The following is a 20,089-nucleotide window of genomic DNA, read 5'->3' on the forward strand; positions in this document are numbered from 1 at the left end:
TGGTTGTACAGATAGTTGCTGGACGCCAAATTCAGTCGAAATGTAGCACAACCCATCCAATGGGCAGGACTAGTCTGACACCCTATTTTCGCATATGCATTTTATGGGAATCGGCTATGGCTCTTACCATAGGCGTGTATTAAAGAGGGACCAGTTTTCTACGGTCACGTTGTTGTTGAAGCAGACTTGTCTGGTACCTTGTGTTTGTCAATGTGTAATTGTTTAGACAAGTTTTCACAATTCACCCAATATACACAGCTCTGACCGTAGGCCCTCAAATACTCCACCAACGTTCTGAATCGGCCATGCAGTCATCCACCATCCCAGTGACCTTGCTCACAAGAAGATCCGCAATTTCGACACAACCGACCAGCAGTTTTACACGTTGAGGAAGGGGCTTGTTAGCTGAGGAAACCACACGACATGCGAGTTGAGGTTTGTCTGAAATCCAGACAGCCAACAAGAGGCTCATTGGAGAGCCAACATCGATAAGTCTCGAAAGGTTAAAAGCCAAGCATTATTATAAGTAAGATTTGCGGTAAGACCGTGTAAATAATCACTTTTATTAGTTAGTAATGGTGGCTCTGAGAAGCACCGGTGTGTACTGCTCGACGTTTCGATCAGTGTGCTCTGACCGTCCTCTGCAGAAGCCAAGCATTACACAAAACCTTTAAAAAACAACTTTAAAAACGGTGTCCTCAAGAAAACTTCTAGCTAGAGACTTCCCTGACTCGTGACGGTGTTTTGTTTATACTCGACAATTAATTTAAAAAAGGTGCAGGTCTATTTTAATACAAAATGCGTTAAGGAGACTCTGCTACTATACCAATTCCTGTCGTGTACCCTGTCTGCATGCAACAGCAACGACTACTACTTGTCATTATACTAAGAAACACCCTTTTCGAAACAAGGGTTCGGCTATGGTTCAGGCTCAGGCTCTATCAGTTATTTTGGAAAGGCACGCTTTCGGTTATAAGCTTCAAAGAGGCGAACGGTGCATTAGCCGAAGCCTGCAAGCAAAATCAACGATTTCGAAACGGCCGTTCGACCTTGTCCCCAGCAGACCCGGAAGTTGTCATTCATTTTGGAAACGAACTTGATTTTCACTTCTCTTCCATTTTAATCAGTTAGGTAATGGATTAAAAGGGACGGTAGTTAAAAACGGCGCTATCTCGGTATATCCAACTGATATAGAGCAGTTTTTCCTAACCCCATAAACGGGTTAAAGTTTCTGTCATTTTCAGTTACGTAGGCTATCCAATGTTTTCGCGCAAGCAGCGCGCTTTGTTTTTAACACACAATCGCTCAATCAAGTATCGGCTACTAGCAATCAATCAAAAAACCAAGACCTGTTTCGCGACCCGTCACTTTCATCCCCCCCCCCCCTCTCCCCACACCACCACTCAACATCACTGCGCAATATCTTCTCGCTAGACGCACCGAATTGCCCTCAAAACCATCCACTGTTTTATGGAATATTGAGGGGGGGGGTAGTGTCGTGCTTATCAGATGCAAAAGGTAGCGCAGCACATTTTCCGTTTCAGGCTAATTGACAAACTGCGCGATTTCCTTTGGGCCAATCAAAGTTGTAGCGCAACCCGAGAGCGAACGTGGAAGGGTGGGGGGGGGGGGGGGGGGGAATAGATCCCATTCTATACCCCCCCCCCCCCCCAACCTACACCGTACACCGGCTGCACGTGAGGTGATGCTATATTTTGTGGTTGGTTTTTGAATCCTGTTCGCATCCTTTCTGCATCTGGACCCAATTTCATGAGGCTGTTCAGCAGAAAATACTGCTTGACAAACTTCTTTTCTTAACAAAAAAATAAGTAGGGCACCAGTCACGAAAATATTAACTTCATGTAATTTTGACTGGTAACCTGTTTCTGCTAAGCAATACTATTCTGTGTTTAGCAAGTTTCCGTGCTTATTTAGGGCTTTATGCAATAGGGCCCTGCCCACGTATCCTTTCAACATTATGGAAATGACTTCGCTCAGAAAAAAAAGTTACATTTTCGAATTCTCATGTGCTTTAATTTAACTTAATAGGCGTTGTGTGGGTGGGTGAAAACTCGGCCATTATGAACTAAAGGGGGACCCTTTAAAATAAAGTGATGGTGGTTTTTTCTTCATCTTTTAAGAGCGTTCGATTAAACCACGAAAATTCAACTTGGAATCCTCTGTGCTTGTTGACATTTAATTAAATGGCCGTCGTGTGGATTGGTGAAAACTCGGCCATTAGCTATATAGGCCTACATCCCCGGTGCTGGACTAAGAATGGCACCCTTTAAAATAAGCTGGGCATTTCCACTCACTTCTCCTTTCTTGAAGACATGTTTGACTAAACCAAGCAGACTCACAGGTAACTCTACTTGGTGTGTATAAATGGAGAAACGAATGAAAGGTGACAGAGAGTTAGATTGAGATAGATTTGATCGTCTTGAGAACATGTCGAAGTGGATGCCACGGCATTCCGGTGAATTCCTACGCAGTCATGGTCAAAGTTGGATAGAGAGAGTGAGAGAGAAAGTTGGCCGTTTACTAGTTGGGAAAAGAGGTGGCTGTTGCGAGCATCTAATCAGCCAAAAGTATCTATAGGCCTATATTGTATTATTGCAAAAAAAAAAAAAAAAATAATGGCCTGACGTTTCGACCTCGGTATAGTCTTTTTCAGAGGCTTTTGAAAGACAGCTGCTTGGGTTAAAGGCACTGGACACTATTGCTAATTGTCAAAGACCAGTCTTCTCACTCGGTGTATCTCAACACAATGCATAAAAGAAACAAACCTGTGAAAGATTGAGCTCAATTGGTCGTCGATGTTGCGAGATATGAATGAAATAAAAAACACCCTTGTCACACGAAGTTGTGTGCTTTCAGATGCTTGATTTCGAGACCTCAAATTCTAAATCTGAGGTCTCGAAATCAAATTCGTGGAAAATTACTTCTTTCTCAAAAACTACATTACTTCAGAGGGAGTCGTTTCTCACAATGTTTTATACTATCAATCTCTCCCTGTTACTCGTTACCAAGAAAGGTTTTATGCTAATAATTATTTGAAAGTAATTACCAATAGTGTCTATATGCTTTTAAGAATGTTTTTCTTTGTTTGACTCAAAATGCCTCTTTTGTCCATAGTGGCTCTAAACTACGGAGTGTTCAGGAGGAATGATTTCAACAGCACTGTCCATAACGTCATGTTCTTCGACATGGGAGCCGGGAGCACGACGGTATCCATCGTTGGTTACCAGATTGTGAAGACGAAAGAGAAAACCTTTGTAGAGACTTACCCTCAACTTGTTGTCAAGGGACTTGGGGTCTCGAAATCAAATTCGTGGAAAATTACTTCTTTCTCGAAAACTACGTCACTGCAGAGGGAGCCGTTTCTCACAATGTTTTATACTACAACCTCTCCCCATTACTCGTTACCAAAGGAGGTTTTATGCTGATAATTATTTTGAGTTATTACCAATAGTGTCCACTGCCTTTGAAACGTCATGACATTATCTATTGTTTGAGTATATTAATTTAGAGCTCTTTTAAAGAAGAAAAGCAAGTTATGATGTACTAAATAAAGTAATACAATTATTGATTGATTATTGCATCGTTGGTTGTGTAATCTTGTTTCGTAATGATACGAACAATAAGAATAAACACAATAAAGTTTTTTCCTTGGAAACTGTTGTTGGTCATTATGTTGTTACTTAGGCCAATAGTTACTAGTAATTTTAATCTTTATGATATTGTATTGTGTATTCACAAAACATGTGTGTGAGCTTGTTAATATTGATTAATTTATTTATTTATCAATGTATTTATATTCTAATTGATGTATTTGATGTTATTGTTCTTTATTTATTTATGTTATGTTGTTGTTGTCAAATTGGCCAATTTGAGGCAGCATGTCATCAAATCCAAAGGTGGTAGAGGGCGCCCTTCCCTTCTACCGTCATCGCCTATTAATAATTTCAGTTAATATACAGGGAACATGACGAATCGGGCTCGATACGATTTGGGTTAGCTTTGCCTCCTTTCTGATCAACAGGACTAGACTCGGTCCCTGTGACTTATTCGGGCTCAGTGACACTTGACCTTGTGAATGTGTGTGGTTTAAAAAAACACCGCACATACAGAAAATAAAATGAAACATTAAAGGAACGTTACAGAATTGGTAAGAAAAAAAAATCGTGAAGATCACAGATTTACATAAAATGATAGTAGAAAACATCCCTTGAAATATTTCTGTCTGAAATTTCATATTTGATGACAAATAAATAATCTAATTTCGCGTTTGGAGTTTATCGCTCAGTGAGCGTTTTATTCATTTTTGTTTTGGCGTCCTGCAATGCAAAATTTTTAATCGTTTTTTCACTATTCTCTGGTGACCCAGATGGCCGATCGTTCTCAAACTTCTACAAGTTTATCAGTTTATGTATAATAATGATGGTTTACATAAAGTGCTTACACTGCCAGCAACTGTTGGCTAGCAAAACCAATTCTGTAATGTTCCTTTAAGCTTTAACTGTTCGAGCTCTTTTTGAATTCTTACTATCTTTGTTATTTTGCCTCATTGTGGGTCAACAGACATTGGTACATGGGACACAGTTTGGGATCAGTGACCATTGGCGCATGCGCGCAGAGAGAGAGAGAGAGGGAAAGATTAAACTTAAACCTTTTGAACTCTGACCTTGTCTGAGGAAGTTGAGGTGTGAGAGCAATACGTCAGCGTTGTAGGAGCTGGTCAACCTTGTGAAGTCATCTCTGGTCATCTTACACAACTGTTTGCCGTCGATGTCGAATCTGTTCACCATGACCTCCTGGAGTGAGTATTCGCTGACCGTCCATTGTACCCACTGTTGGACATGGTCCGTTGACCATGTGTTGGGGTCTGTGTGGAAGAGAAAGATGGAGAGGGAAATTAATTTGCATTTCTTCGGTTTTGGTTTCCAAAGCATCCAAAGCATCTGAAAGCACACGACTTCGTGTGACAAGGGTATTTTTTCTTCCATGAATATCTCGCAACTTCGACGACCAATTATTTATTGAGCTCAATTCACGGTCTTTTTTTTACTTTATGCACGTTGAGATACACCAAGTGAGAAGACTGGTCTTTGACAATTACCAATAGTGTCTAGTGTCTTTAACTGGTGTGTTGCTACACCATATAAACTACACAAATCCATTTGTGCTACATGCGACAAGACAGTGCCCCCCCCCCCCCCGCCCACCGCCCGCCCCCCAACCGCTAAACATAATTGTTTAAAAAATAGAGGGCGCTGTCACGACTATCCGTGGCGGTCTCGAAGTGTCTTCCCGAACCCATTCCGTTTCTTATGAAGACTAGATCGAGTCTTTCAAAATGACTACTTTAAAAGTGAAACTAAAAACATTCTGGTGTAATATTACATGATTTTGCACCGTGGAGCTCTAAAAAGCTTCTTTTCAAAGTGTGTTACGTTTATACTCAAAATCGGATTTTTTTAATATGGTATTGTTATTATTATTTTTTGTTCAGGAAATATAACCAAATTGTTTCTCAGCGACCCCTTTCTCTATGTCGCGATGTTAAATTTCTTCTTTCGGACAACTAATGCTAGTATGGTAAACAAATTTATGGTAACTTTCGGGGAAAGAAAACGGAACAAATGGATATCCAAGTCATATCAATTTAATTGTGTATTAGTTAAGAAAATAATATCATTGTTTCGATGTGTCTATTGTCTTTCCATTCCACCAACCTGGAAACTGATTGTCATTTTATAAAAGTTTAGTTTTAGCGAACCACGTTACCCTATGCACCATAGGCTTGTGGTCTGACCTGGCATCTCAAACCACATGATACTATACAGCACAGTGTCATGTCCAGATTATACAAAAATAAAAACATTACAGCAATAAACCGCTGCATGTTTGTGTTGAATAGAGATAACGGATGTACCTCCTTCCTGTTTAGGGAAGGAAAAGTACTCTTCACGGATTCACCACATAATGTTTATACCATCTGGGCTTGTGACGTCACGTAGGGGTCATGACCTATATTGTGTGGCACCCTGACGTCTATTTATGTTTTAACTGACATTTTTATAAGTGGTGTTGCTTGCGGCAGTAAACGTTCGGGTCCAACATGTATTAAGTCTCTTTTGTGGGAGGGTTGGCTCTTAAAAAGAGCCGATGTGGTATTAACGTCAGGAGAAACATTTTGATATAAGGGTAGGAAAAATACAATACGGATTCACCACAATTTTGCCTTTTCGAATCAACGGCTTCGGCTTTGGAGATTCGGCTTCAGGCTCCGTCCTCTCGTATGAAGCCCTGAGCATCGCAAAGCAGGCACAATATTAGTGTCAAAACAACCACAGTCCAAAGCTAGCCTTAGCCGAATCCCAAAGCCGAAGCCGTGGTTTCGAAAAGGGCCGTAGATACAATCCAGGCTCCCGTGTGACGTCACGTACAGGTCACGACCCCTGTTGAGTGCTGTGTGGTACCTCGACGTCGACTTGTGTCTAGCAAGTTGTGTTTTGTTTTAGATCTGCGCAAACGGTATTGTCTAATTTGCTACAGTTGTAGCAATAAACCAAGGGGCTGCAGCTTTCCTCCAGTTGTCAGACATTTTTAATGAATACAAATTAGCAACGAAGGGCAAAAACAAATTAGCTTGTAATGTAAGGCAAATGTGTGGCCCAGTTTCCTTGTACACTTGCAGCTTAAAGGTATGGGGTCATATATTGGATTTTGTGTCAACGTAATGTTGATGGACATGCACATCATTATCAAGTGAGGTTAACAAAAGTAAGCTGTGAACGTTTCAGCTTAACAACACAGTTTATACTTGTTAAGAAAACAGAAAATAACTGACATGGTATTTTTACCAAAAACGGCGATTTCATCCAAGCTCGGTGAAGTGACAGCGGGTACACCAACCGCTTTTCTAGCCCTTTTTTGCGGACTTTTGAATTTTCGGTCAAACCTCAGAAATCGTTGATCAGATTCGATTGTTTTGGGTGAAATTTGTTCAATACGAGTATTGCGGATTGAGTCTTCAGCAGCTATTTCATCCACTCTGCAATAATCGATACACACTGCAATCAATGTTGAGGATTGGTACTGTTTTTAATTTAAATCAACAATTCAGCAGATGGACACTATTGGCAGTGGACACTATTGGTAATTTCTAAAAATAATTATTAGCATAAAACCTTTCTTGGTAAAGAGAAATGGGGAGAGATTGATGGTATAAAACATTGTGAGAAACGGCTCCGTCTGAAGTGCCATAGTTTTTGAGAAATAAATAATTTCCCACGAATTTGATTTCGAGACCTCACATTTAGAACTTGAGGTCTCGAAATCAACCATCTAAACGCACACAACTTCGTGTGACAAGGGTGTTTTTTCTTTCAATATCTCGCAAGTTCGATGACCGATTGAGCTCAAATTTTCACAGGTTTGTTGTCTTATGCATATGTTGAGATACACCAACTGTGAAGGCTAGTCTTCGACAATTACCAATAGTGTCCACTGCCTTTAAAAAAAAAAATCCTGTGATTAGACAACTATTCATGTATTTAATTCAGTGACAAGCCCTTGGTTTCCCTCGTGACTATGCGTGAACGACCCCAGCGCAGAGGTGACCCAGGCAAATTCACCCGGTGGCTCGGGTCATGATAACGCTTAAGATTTCCCGGTCATCTAAACTACGACACATCTGTTTCACACCGTGAAACACCGAAAACCTCCCCCGAGAGAGACCCACGAGGGTTTTCGGTAACGCCCGCTGAAGTTGAACAACGCATTAAAATGAAACCAGATCTGTTACACAGTAGACCAACGATATAAAGACATCAATCAATCTGTACTTAGATCAATGTTTGTGATTTGTTCTGGTTCTGTAGGATATTATAATCCCGGTTATAAATATTTTGTGTTTTTCCTCAAGGAGACCCAAGGGAGTATAGCTGATCGACCAACATCAAAAAGAAACAAAAATAATAACTTTCAAGAAACTACTATTGCTGTTGTGCTTTTATTGGTTTCGCTGTTGATGTTGCTGTCTTTTGTAGTTGCAGTTGTTGTTGTTGTTGTTGTTGATATTAACTATGTGTGTTGTTTGTTGCGCTTGTTGTTCCTGTTGTCGATTTTTTTTTCACTGTTGTTGTTGATGCTGCAGCTGCTGTAGTTTCTGTATGTGTCTGTTTTCTAATGATTTTTCTGTAAACTATGATCTGTTGGTGTTTATGTTAACACAACTTCTTTAAAATAATATTCGCAAGTAAACAAAAAGCCCGTATCAATACAAGGAAAGTCCGATGACGCCTATGCACACTATAAAGCCAGAGACATCCGAACAAAAACATCCGTTCGCACTTCGCTCCACAGGCACACTTACTTCACTAAAGAACATGAATTATTTCCCATACATAAAGACATAATAATTGTTGTCTGTCTTTTCTTTCAGTTCAAACAAGTCTGAGACCCCATACCCAGCCATCAAGAACTCGGTTGAGCTATTGCATGTGTCACATGCTAATCCACAATTCATTGGGTGTACACAGCTGCCCCCTGCGCTGAATGATTGATAGCACAGAAAATCTGCAACGTAACTTCGAGTCCCCCCCCCCCTTCAATCTCTACCCCCTACTTGAAATCTCCTTCTCTAAACCAGATTATTACCTTGTTTGTTAATCCCCCTAATCTCCCCCAAATCCGTGCAAGCTCTTGATTTCGAGCCTGGAAGATTGCGTTAAATTTGGGGTTGTAATTAACGGGTTCCTGCCGGGGTGCTAAACACGTAAGTCGCGGTCTCGACTAATCGAAAGTGCCCCCATGGAACGAAACCCTTACGAGACACGCGCACTTGTTTTCTTGCCCTCGTTTTAAGAATTGTTTTTTTCTTCTTCGTATTCTCAGTCTGTTGTTTTCGTCCTGGTGGTTTGTGATAACATTAGATAATCTGTTATTGAGCTTCTAGTAAAAGCTTTTAATTCAACGGGGACCAATAAAACATAATGACGATCACTTTTCTTGCAAAAATAAGTAACTAACAATACATTAGGAAAAAAGGTCTACTGCCTTATTTTTGTTGGAAAATCGCCAATACCTCGCTGAGTTTTCAAATGTATTTTTCTTTTACATTTAAAGATAGTAAAATGAACTATTTTTTGTTTGGTGATTGTAAGAAAGGAACAGTCCGTAAGATGGTAATGTTCTGCAAAAGTAAAGTTTTAAAAAAAATAATAAAAAAAAATGAATATTTTTGTTTTCTTCTTTCTTATACATAAATCTGTTTTGGGGACGGCAGTAGAACACAAAAAGTTTAAAATACCTGTAACATTTTTATTTTATTTTTTATATTTAGTTTAAGGAAAGACAAAACAATTGTCATGTGAATTTCACTGATTACTTTCTATTGCATTGGCCTTGCCATACAATAATTGTGTTTACGCTTGTTTGTTTAAGTCCCAAAGCCTATCCCTGTTTTCTTTGCCCTGTTACATGGCTCGAACTTCCTGAATTCGGTCAAACGTGATGAAGAACTGAAGCCTACATAAACCAAAGCAAAATACAAGCTTAGAGTTTACCGCATGTGTACACCAGCATCCTCCGAAATATTGCAAGTCACACATCACCACTGAAGATCGAAAAAGGGTCTTAAATCTATAACTTCCAGATTAAAGAGTTGACCGAGCTAGGTCATTAAAGGCACTGGACACGTTTGGTAATTGTCAAAGACCAGTCCCACTTGGTGATACCCAACACATGCATAAAATAACAAATCTGTGGGCTCAATTTGGTCGCCGAAATTGCACGAAATTAATGAAAGAAAGAAAACAAACCTTGTTGCACAAAATAATTTGAATGCTTTCAGATGCCGACAAAAGGGTAGAGGCACGAAGCCTTTATTAAGTGAGCAATTATCTCTTTCTTAAAAACTACGCTACTTCAGAGGGAGCCGTTTCTCACACTGTTTTATATTATCAACAGCTCTCAGTTACTCGTTACCAAGTAAGTTTTCATGCTAAAATATGTTGAGTAATTACAGAACGTGTCCTGGGGTCGATTTCACAAAGAGTTGGGACTTGTGTTATCTCGAGTTAGGACGAACTCGTCCTAACTTAGGATTAATCTTAAGGTCTGCATGCTACAGTGCAGGGTTGGGACTCGTCCACAGTCCTAAGATTAATCTTAAGTTAGGAAGAGTTTTGTGAAATCGGGGGCAGTGGCTTCAAGCCTTACTCGGGCATGAATTTCTTTCTTCAGTTTCTTGTCAAAATTTCCACAGATGCATATGTTGGGATCACCCAAAGTATCTGGTTCCTTTAAAGCACTGCACAACCTAAGTCCAGTTCGACAGTAGCCTGCAATTTTGTTAGTGGTTTTGAAAGCAGGAAGTCCGTATTTCTTCTATCGAATTAGCAGATTTCCGTTCCGGCAAACTGCAACCTTCCTTGATTCCTATCGCGTTCGCCTGCAGCTTCCGGGCTGAGGTTGGAAGGGCTGCAGTGGCGCGTGGCACTGAAGGGTTTCTTTTAGACATGGGTTGGGTTGATGGGGGTGGAGGGTGGACGAGGTTGTGCCCTTTTAGTCTCATTTACAAGTCGTCTGTGCCCAATTCCATTGCACTGTCTACCGTGTAAGCACACGAAGGCATGATAATGATCAAAAAGATTTAAAATATATATTACAAAAGTGAATGAATGCTTTACTTGGAAAACAAGTGTTTATGTTTGCTTACAAAATTCTTTGAAGACAACTCTTGTTCATAAACCCCATTTAAACTACAAAAACTGAGGGTGTTAAATTGGTTCTCCTTGTATATATAATGTGATAACACCGACACGGTGTTAATTTCACCAACGATATAGTAATGGGGATGTCACAAATTGATAGCAGTTTTTGCAGTGTACCTTAAGCTCAAAATATGAAAAAGCAGTTTTACAAAATCCATGAAGTTGCAGATTGTTCTGAGCAGACAAAGTGTAACACGGTGGTGCGGTCACTGTCCAGTTCAGAGCTCTGAGTGGGTGTGGGTGGGGTTGAGGGTGGGGTTGAGGGTGGGGTACGGGGTTGTGTTATATTGGCATTTGGACTAAGTCGACCCTGTCCCCCATCCCTTCGTGGTCACCCCTCCTACATCAAAACATTTCTATCGCTCTATCGCCCATGATACATCGAATAATCGTCAAACGGATTATATACTCATTGACATTTTAGAGGCAATTCTGAAACTCACCATCATAATTTGGCCTTTTTTATCATGGTACTAAATATTACACCATTCCACGGTTTAAGTTGGGTGTATACCGACAGTGTTTATCCAGTGGTAATGCGCCCACCATTGTTTAAAACTGTCAGTTGAAATTTTGCAATTCAGTTCGATATGCTTTCTATTCGACAAAATGAGGTTTTGAAGACACACAAATAATAGTAATCAAAACGAAGTGTCGGTACACACATTATTAAAAAAAGGGCAAATTTCCAGATTAACATATATTCACTCATTTATAGTTTAGTACAATAGCGTTAGAAATAATCTGAAATGGTTGCAACTCCATTAAAATAAATCATGATGCGGAATTGTTCGAAAGGAGCACAGACAAAGAGAAATTAATTTTTACCAACAAACCTTAATTTCAAAACAAATTTTCTACGTCCCTTTTCATAAACTATAAAACTACATAGGCCCTACTACTGCTATTGCTATTGTAAAGAGCTGATGCCATCAAATTCAAGTAAGCTCGTTGTAACTAATTTAGAAAATATGATATTTAAGTTATTTTGATATTAGCTTTTACTGATGAAGAGCACACCCGCCAAAGAATATAAATAATGATAAATTAGATGTTTGCGCCGAAAGTAAAAAGTGTTAAATTTAATATTACAACCATCGAAATATCTTGAGTTTGTGTCCTTGACTAGCAGACAGAATCAAATCAACAAAGTTAAAAGCAATGTTTTCCCATTGACTTTATAAAGGAAGGTCTCGTTTGTAATAATCATATTTTGCTCTCCAAAAAAATATAAATAATTGGCTTTTTGAACCGAAGGTAAAGTGTTAAATATTACAGCCATCGAAATAACATGAGTTTTTGTCCTTGTATATTAAAGCATGCCGTATTAGTTGCTCAGTGACTTCATAGCTTCATATACAGATAAATCAACAGAGTTAATCGCAATCCTATTCCATTGACTCTGGGTACGGCAAGGTTTATCACCGTGTGTAGAATATTATCATATTATAGACACACGAGCGAATGAGAGAGAGTACGAGCAGGTGGTTTCTGTGATTAAGTTTGGCATGGGGGAGAGGGCTTCATTGATCGGGTAGCTCTCGGCTGGCGACGCTCGCTCTGGCCCGAGTATTATTGCTGTGCTCGAAGAACAGGTGATATGACGGCGAGCTTGAAAAGGAATACAAGCCAATGCCGCGCTACGCGCATAATGAATGAGATGTGGGTTTTTTTTCTCTTGGGGCGCGTGTATGGAGATACCACAAGTGAAGATAGCACGGGACTGAGCGGTGTGTGTCTGACAGAAATAATGTAAAGCGATGACAAGGATGGGTTTGGATGATTGGTGGGTTTAAGAGGGGGGAAGACAGCGTGAAGGTCGACCTGAGAATGGTCAGACTGGCAGGGGGAATCCATCTCTGTGTGGTTCAACATCAAATGCACTTTATGGTTGATGGAAGGCGATGATTAGGACACAAAGTTCGTTCACACTTTTTTTTTTTTTTTTCTTGTACTGTGCAGTGATTTGATGTTGGAATGTTATGGGTATAATATAATTGGGGGAAACATACTCCACTATATTCTAAATGTTTACAACTAAAGGCAAGGTAAATGATAGAAACAAAACAGTGATTTGTACTGATTTTGAAAATGATTTGTTCCCAATCTGAAACATTTCTTTGTTATCAACTTGATGTCAGTATATACCGAATGTCATGAGAGGTAACTTCTTTTAAAACGAAACTATTTGTCCGTTGAAAAAGTTTAAAGGCAGTGGACACTTTTGGTAATTACTCAAAATAGTTATTGGCATAAAACCTTTCTTAGTGACTAGTAATGGGGAGAGGTTGGTGGTATAAAATGTTGTGAAAAACGGCTCCCCAAGGTGCCATACTTTTCGAGAAAGAATTGGTTTTCCATGAATTTGATTTCGAGACCTCAGATTTAGAACTTGAGGTCTCGAAATCAACCATCTAAACGCACACAATTTCGTGTGACAAGGTTTTTTTTCTTTCATTATTATCTCGCAACTTCGATGACCGATTGAGCTCAAATTTTCACAGGTATGTTGATATACACCAACTGTGAAGGCTAGTCTTTGACAATTACCAATAGTGTCCACTGCCATTAAGTTTTTCTTTGTGAATATCCTATAGATATACTGAAATCAGTTTAAACTAGTGTTTGCTTTAAGGTGTGATTGGATTGAGAGCAACAACATGTCATTCACATGGCATTTTTTGTAAAGACACGGGACACTATTGGTAATTATCAAAGACCAGTCTTCACACTAGGTGAGATTATAATGAAAGCAAAAGCACCCTTGTAACACGAAGTTGTGAAATCAAACTCGTGGAAAATTACCTTTTTTCTCGACAAATATGTTACTGCAGAGGGGGGCCGTTGATCACAAAATTGTATACTATTAACAGCTCTCCATTACTCGTTACCAAGTAAGGTTGTATGCTAATATGCCAATAGTGTCCACTGCCTTTAAGTAACATGATTGCATTTACCCATGTATGTCACTCTAACCTTGAAAGGAGCATTTAATTTCAAACATAAGCTTTTTGTTCCTCGTTATGGAAAGACCTCTTTATATTTCATTTGCCAAGATGACTCTCTTCAGATTTTCAATGAATTTGAAACTTTATTTGAGTAACTATTGTTTTATGTATTTAGTTTCATTGTTTTATGTTACGTACTGCGCATAGAGGCCCCTGCATTATGCACAGACGTATTAATGTATTGTGTGGCAGTAATATTTTTACTATTGGGAACAAAGGGCCGGGGAAGGTTAACCTAACAATGACTCATTGTTTCTACTTTCGGGACAATGAACCCAGGGGAGCATACGTATTGGTGTGTCATCACATTATGGATGAACCCAATACATACAAGGTCAAGAATCATGGTTTGCGAATTATATTTTAATATTGGCCTACAATACAATAAGTGGGGTCATTGCGACATCACTAGACATACAATTTGACCTTAAGTCAGCTGGTCAAACAATGACTATGTGTTATTGTTATTATTGTGTTGTGAAACGAGACTTGGAAGCGTCATGGGCTCAATTTCATAGAGCTGCTAAGCACAACAATTTGCTCAGCATGAAATTTCTGTCTTGATGAAAACAGGATTACCAACCATATTTACACATGCTTTTTTTGGATAAGCAAACAACAGCTGAATACCAGTAACAAGCAATATGCAACAAACTAAAATTTGGTTGGTAAACCTGTTGTTATCAAGGAAAACATTTCATGCAAATTTGTGTGCTTAGCAGCTCTATGAAATTGGGCCCAGATGAGTTCAACATTCGCGCTTGAGAAAAAGTAGGCAAAGTATATAAAACTGGTCCCCAAAACGATGCCTGTTGTTCCCATCATCTTTCATTATTTATATGACAGTGAAGTTAGGTTGATGTTGGACATTGTACATTCACATGTCTGACAGCGAATATCAATGTTGCTTTTTCGATATAGGATATTGAACATTCACAGAGGTTTGTACAGCGAATACCAATGTTGCTTTTTCGATATAGGATATTGAACATTCACAAAGGTTTGTACAGTGACTTTCTTCACACATATTCCAATATTTAGGACAGCAAGGTTGGACATTCTACATTAACATGTTTGTACAGAGAACATCAATGCTGCTTATTCGATATTTGACATTGGGCAGTCACAAATTTAAACAGCGCATGTCTACCTTTTATTTTGAAATTCGACATTGAACATTCACAAAGGTTCGTACAGCAATGTCCAATCTTCAATTGAAAATGACACTTTTATCAGGTTGGTGAGTTGAACAATATTAACGGGGTGACAATATCGGATTGGAGACACAAAAAAAAAAAAAAAAAAAAGAAAGATCAGCATAGTAGAAAGTATAATCAACTTACCAGCTGGCACGATGACCCGTTTTTCATTGGTGGTGACATTGGGTGGCGGTGAGCGGGCCCGGTCGGACTCCGATCCGGGGTAAGGGGGGCACGGGTAAGGGGGTGCCGCCTGGGACGCCTCGGACATTGCCCCATGAGGTTGCTGTCTCTTACTCACGCTACAATCCAAGGGGGATTCAGCCTCCACAACACGGCCGATGGTACCGGCATCATGCCCGTGGGCTACGTGGTCCGGTTCCTGCTTCATACGGATCTCTTGCTGGCGGCACTGGTTCCACTGGGGAGGAGCGGCGAGGTCTTGCGGGGAGGGGGACTGCCTGGGCTTGGGGATCACACTCTGGAGAGACGCCGAGGAGTGGGGGCTTACCGAAGATACCACGATAGGCTTGGGCGGCTCTTGGTGGTGGTGCTGGTAAGAATTCTCAAACATGGACTGGTCTTCGGACACTACGGACAGGGCTTCCTGTTTGGAGGAAACAAAAAGCAAGGAAGTCAGCAATGAGGAAACTGAGATTTGTTGGTAATTAAAGCTATTATGGATAAACTGGAAAGTGTTACATCCCTTTCGTGTTAAACCACGCCCACAAAATACCCACTGCTCAACAATAGTGTAGCATATCCAAAGAGGTATTTCCATGGTTCCATACCCACGGCACTCTTATTCCGTTCACAATAAATGAAATTAACAATATTTTGCTACAATAGTTTGTCTAAATATAAATTAGTTGTTGACATTACAGATTTAAGTTATGCAATAATTTTAAGTGTACGTTCAATACCAATTCATGCCAATGTTTACAAGGACGATGCACTAAATTTCTGGAAACGCAGAACGGGAAATCCTACTCCCGCTTCTCTATCAGTCTTTCCACACCAAAGATTATCCACAATATTTTCTGAAAAAAATTATGCCGGATATCAATCACTTGTTGTCTCAACAAAAGTTATTAAATCTAAAGTAAACGGTCAGTTTCCAATTCATGTGGGTTTTTTTTACGAGGAAAACGCATCAAATTTCTGGCAACGCAGAAAAAAAAATTCTACTCCAGTTTTGTAGTAAACAATGGCAACAAATCTGCTAATAATGTATACAATCCACACTTCATCAACAAAACATGTACTTTTCATTTCTCAGTACCAACAACACACATCCGTTCGCATATTGAAACAACATCAAAATACAAAAACTTCCATTATTTGTAAAGTTATTGAGGAGCCAATCAAAATGACGGTTTTGCAAAATAATAAACAATGCGGACTGAGAATTAATTTGAGGTGCACGCTTGCGGTGTTGGATTAAATTTCGAGCTGTCACTCACTTAAATAAATATCTGCATCGCTATACCTTAACAATCAAGAGTGTGAAGTTATTATTTTACAGAGGGCCAAAGAAAAGATGTTTTTTACTCTTGGAAAAAAAAAGGAAGTGCACACAATATTAAAAATGATATAAGCAGTCGTCATAAAGCCGGACCAAAAGCACTAAACATTTTTCTGCCAATGTCGTTTTCAATGATTTTTTTTCTTCTTTTCTAAAACGATTCAAAAAAGGGCATCCATTCGATTCCATTTCTCACGATTTTATTTTTAAAGTGCTCGATAAATTTAATTTCGGTCCCTCAGTTACAAAATGGATCCGGGTACTTTACAACCAAGCCTCGTCATCAGTTTTAGTTAATGGGTTCCTTTCAGAATCATTCCAGATCGGGAGAGGTTGTAGACAAGGAGACGGATAAAGAATTTATAATAATTTTTGGCTCGATGTGTTCAAATCGTGGTCTAATTTTACTCGGGTCCACTTACCCACAACTACAGTGGAGGTACTAAAGAGCACGCTTTGGTTTAATGATAAAATTAAAGTTGGTGGGAAGTGTATTTATTATAAACATTGGGAAAGCAAAGGAGTTAAGTTTATTTGTGATATTATTGACGAGAATGGGGATTTTCTCCCTCTTGAAGATTTCAAGAACACATTTAGTGTCCACACTAACTTCCTGGAGTATAGTGGGGTGTTAAGAGCTATTAAGTCGTCCTTTAAGGACATCTTGATAGAACACTCGCATCTTAATTTTCCTTTTTTACCTTTCAACCTTGAAGTCCTTTTAAAGGACAAAAAGGGGTCACAAAGAATCTATCATGTTTTAGTCCTATCTAAACAGGTCAAAAGGAAATTTATTGACAAGTGGAACGTCAAACTTAATACCAACCTCGATTCTTCGAAGTGGTCTTTGATTTTTAACATTCCCTACTCATGTACTGTGGACACTAAACTAAGATGGTTTCAATTTAGATTAATCCATCGGATCCTGGGCACTAATTCATTTTTGTTTAAAATCAATAAGACCGACACTAATCTCTGTACATTCTGCAAAAAAAGAAGAAGAGACCATTTTCCATCTTTTCTGTTCCTGCACCCATACTATTTCTTTTTGGTCCTCAGTGTTTTCATGGATAAAAGAACAGACTAATTTCTCCCTTGCAATGGATAACGAAGTCTTTCTTTTTGGTAATACCAAAAATAGCAATGTGGTTAACTTGATCCTGTTGATATGTAGATTTCATGTGTATACAATGAAAATGATCGGGAAACGCCCATCACTTTTAGTTTTAAAACGAGAGGTGAAAAAGTACTATTCAATGGAAAAATTTATCAGAAATGGGACTCATTTTTGATCTTAGGCCAAGGTTAACTTGCTTTTGTTGTTAATGGTATTGTATTTGTCATGTAAGAACTGTTTGTACGAATATTGAGACAAGTGACAGTGGAAAATAAATGAGAATCCCTTGGATAAAAAAAAAAAGGCATCCTTAAACAAAAATCAGGAATTTCGTTGAGGATGGTAATTATAATGTGCAGACAAATATTGCACCGAACTTTGTATAAAGAGAGTTGCGACGTAGGTGAGCCAGTTTTCTTCGGTCTTAGTTGATGGACGTCATTAGTCGGTCCAAGTGCAGCACAACCCAATGGGCAAACTAGTATGGCACCCTGTACACTGCCCGACATATTTTTGCATGATTCGGCCTTCTAACATTTACTAACTCCCCAAAAAGAAAAGAATGAGCAACTCGCTCTAAATTAACATTAAATTGTGCTATTTGTTTCCCCCATGTGTAGCACCAATGTTTAACAGTTGGAAAGACCGAAAGTCAAAAAGGACTTAATTTTAGTGAAATTATAAAGACAAATCTTGAAGGTCAAAACTGAAACTAAGAACCCACGCTGTTTTGTTTTCAAGAGAAAAGGCACAGTACAAACGAAACGGGTTGTTGTTGCTTTTTTTAAAACTAGTCAAGGCTTACTTCCTTTTTATATTGAATTCATTTAGGAACTCTCAATTTCTTCTGAAAGTTACAGTTTGTTTTACCGGATAAAACATTTCTGACAGGACCACGGTGCAATCACCAGGAGTTGGTGGTTATTTTAAGAAGAAGAAAACAAATATGTCTTTATATTACAAAATAGGAATTATTATGGTTTATAGTATAGAATATTATAACATTCGCAAATTTAGGAAAATAGATAATTTACCACCAGTTCCATCAAGCTCAAGTGTATTGTGTTTTAACAGTCACCCTGAGATGTACGCGATATATTAACATTGAATATCCAATCGAAATAGCAAAGTCGACATTCGCTGTACAAACCTATGTCCAATGTTCAATGTCAAACTAAAACTTTACTGTCATCAGTCCAAATTACTTTCCATGTAAAATAGAGGAAGTACCCAGCGGGCATTTACTGATACACAAAGACTCAATTGAGCAAAATAAACGAGTGTTACGGCACGTGCCGAGTCCAGATAACGTCCAGTTGTTTAAACGGAAAAATGTCCAATATGGAAACAGCAAAGTAGACATTCGCTGTAGAAACATGTGAATGTCTAGTGTCCTATATCAAACTATTCCTCGATGATCAACGGAGTATCACTCTGCGCTACCTTCCAGGTAAAATAGAGGAAGTATACACTTGGACTCAATTGAAGAAATAAACTAGTGTTACGGCACGTGCCGAGCTCGTAAGAATGTCCAATATTAAAAAAGCAAATTAGAGATTCGCTGTTAAAACCTATTTAAATGTTCAATAGCAATCAAACTAATGTTATGTCATCACATTACCTTCCAGGTAAAATAGAGGAAGTCAGTGGGACTCAATAGTGAGGAAATTAAAGAGTGTTAAGGCACGTGTCGAGTTCAGATAATACCAGTTGTTAAGAATGTCCAATATTGAAAGACAATGTAGACCTTCCGTATACAAACATGTGAATGTCAATAGTCCAATATCTAACTAACTTTATGTCACCACTCCACAGTACCTTCCAGGTAAAATATGGGAAGTACAAGCGGGCACCGGTGTACACATATACTCAATTGAGGAAATAAACGAGTGTTACGGCACGTGCCAAGCTCAGATAACATCCAGTTGTTAAAAGATTAACTTGTGTTACATCTGGGAATACCACCAGTGACCTTGGGGTTAAGGGGAAACCGATCCACGAGTATTAGGGTTTCAGCGCCCTGATGCCCGGCACGCGAACTGGTTCAACATTGGCGTGCTTTTACACCCGGGGATAATCGCTTTACCTCCCGGGTGGTAAGCCCGTCGTCGTGTGCCGAATTATTTCCAGTGGGGCGAGAAAAAGGTTTATATTCGCAATTGTTTGAGTAACAATGTGCATGGGGTAAACAGTGTTATTGACACCACCGGGGGCAGTGTGATCCATAAACTTAATGCCACATCAATAAACAATTGAACATTGAGGTAATTGGGTCCCAATTTCAAAGTGCTTTTAAGCAATACATGTTTGCTAATAACTACAGCAACAATGTTATTTCGAGCTGATAAACTAGTTATAATGGGCACAACTGTTAATTATTTAATTTATCATAATATTGTTTTGCTAAAGTAGATCATGAAATAACGAATCCTTTGTTGTCAATTACATACTAAATTAAT

The 20,089-nt window shown here is 39.1% G+C and overlaps 1 protein-coding gene across 1 annotated transcript in view; it reads right to left on the minus strand.

The window, feature by feature from the left end:
- LOC117301716 (transcriptional regulator Erg-like) overlaps positions 1–20,089 on the minus strand; it is a 98,667-nt gene that overhangs the window by 15,814 nt on the left and 62,764 nt on the right. Inside the window, exons 2-3 of the mRNA XM_033785741.1 lie at positions 15,133–15,595; positions 4,685–4,885 (exon numbers count right to left, since the gene is read on the minus strand). Coding sequence (XP_033641632.1) covers positions 4,685–4,885; positions 15,133–15,595 — 664 coding nt within the window. The remainder of the gene's footprint in view (positions 1–4,684; positions 4,886–15,132; positions 15,596–20,089) is intronic.

The sequence above is a fragment of the Asterias rubens genome, chromosome 17 (genome assembly GCF_902459465.1).
Source record: "Asterias rubens chromosome 17, eAstRub1.3, whole genome shotgun sequence".
NCBI lineage: Eukaryota > Metazoa > Echinodermata > Asteroidea > Forcipulatida > Asteriidae > Asterias > Asterias rubens.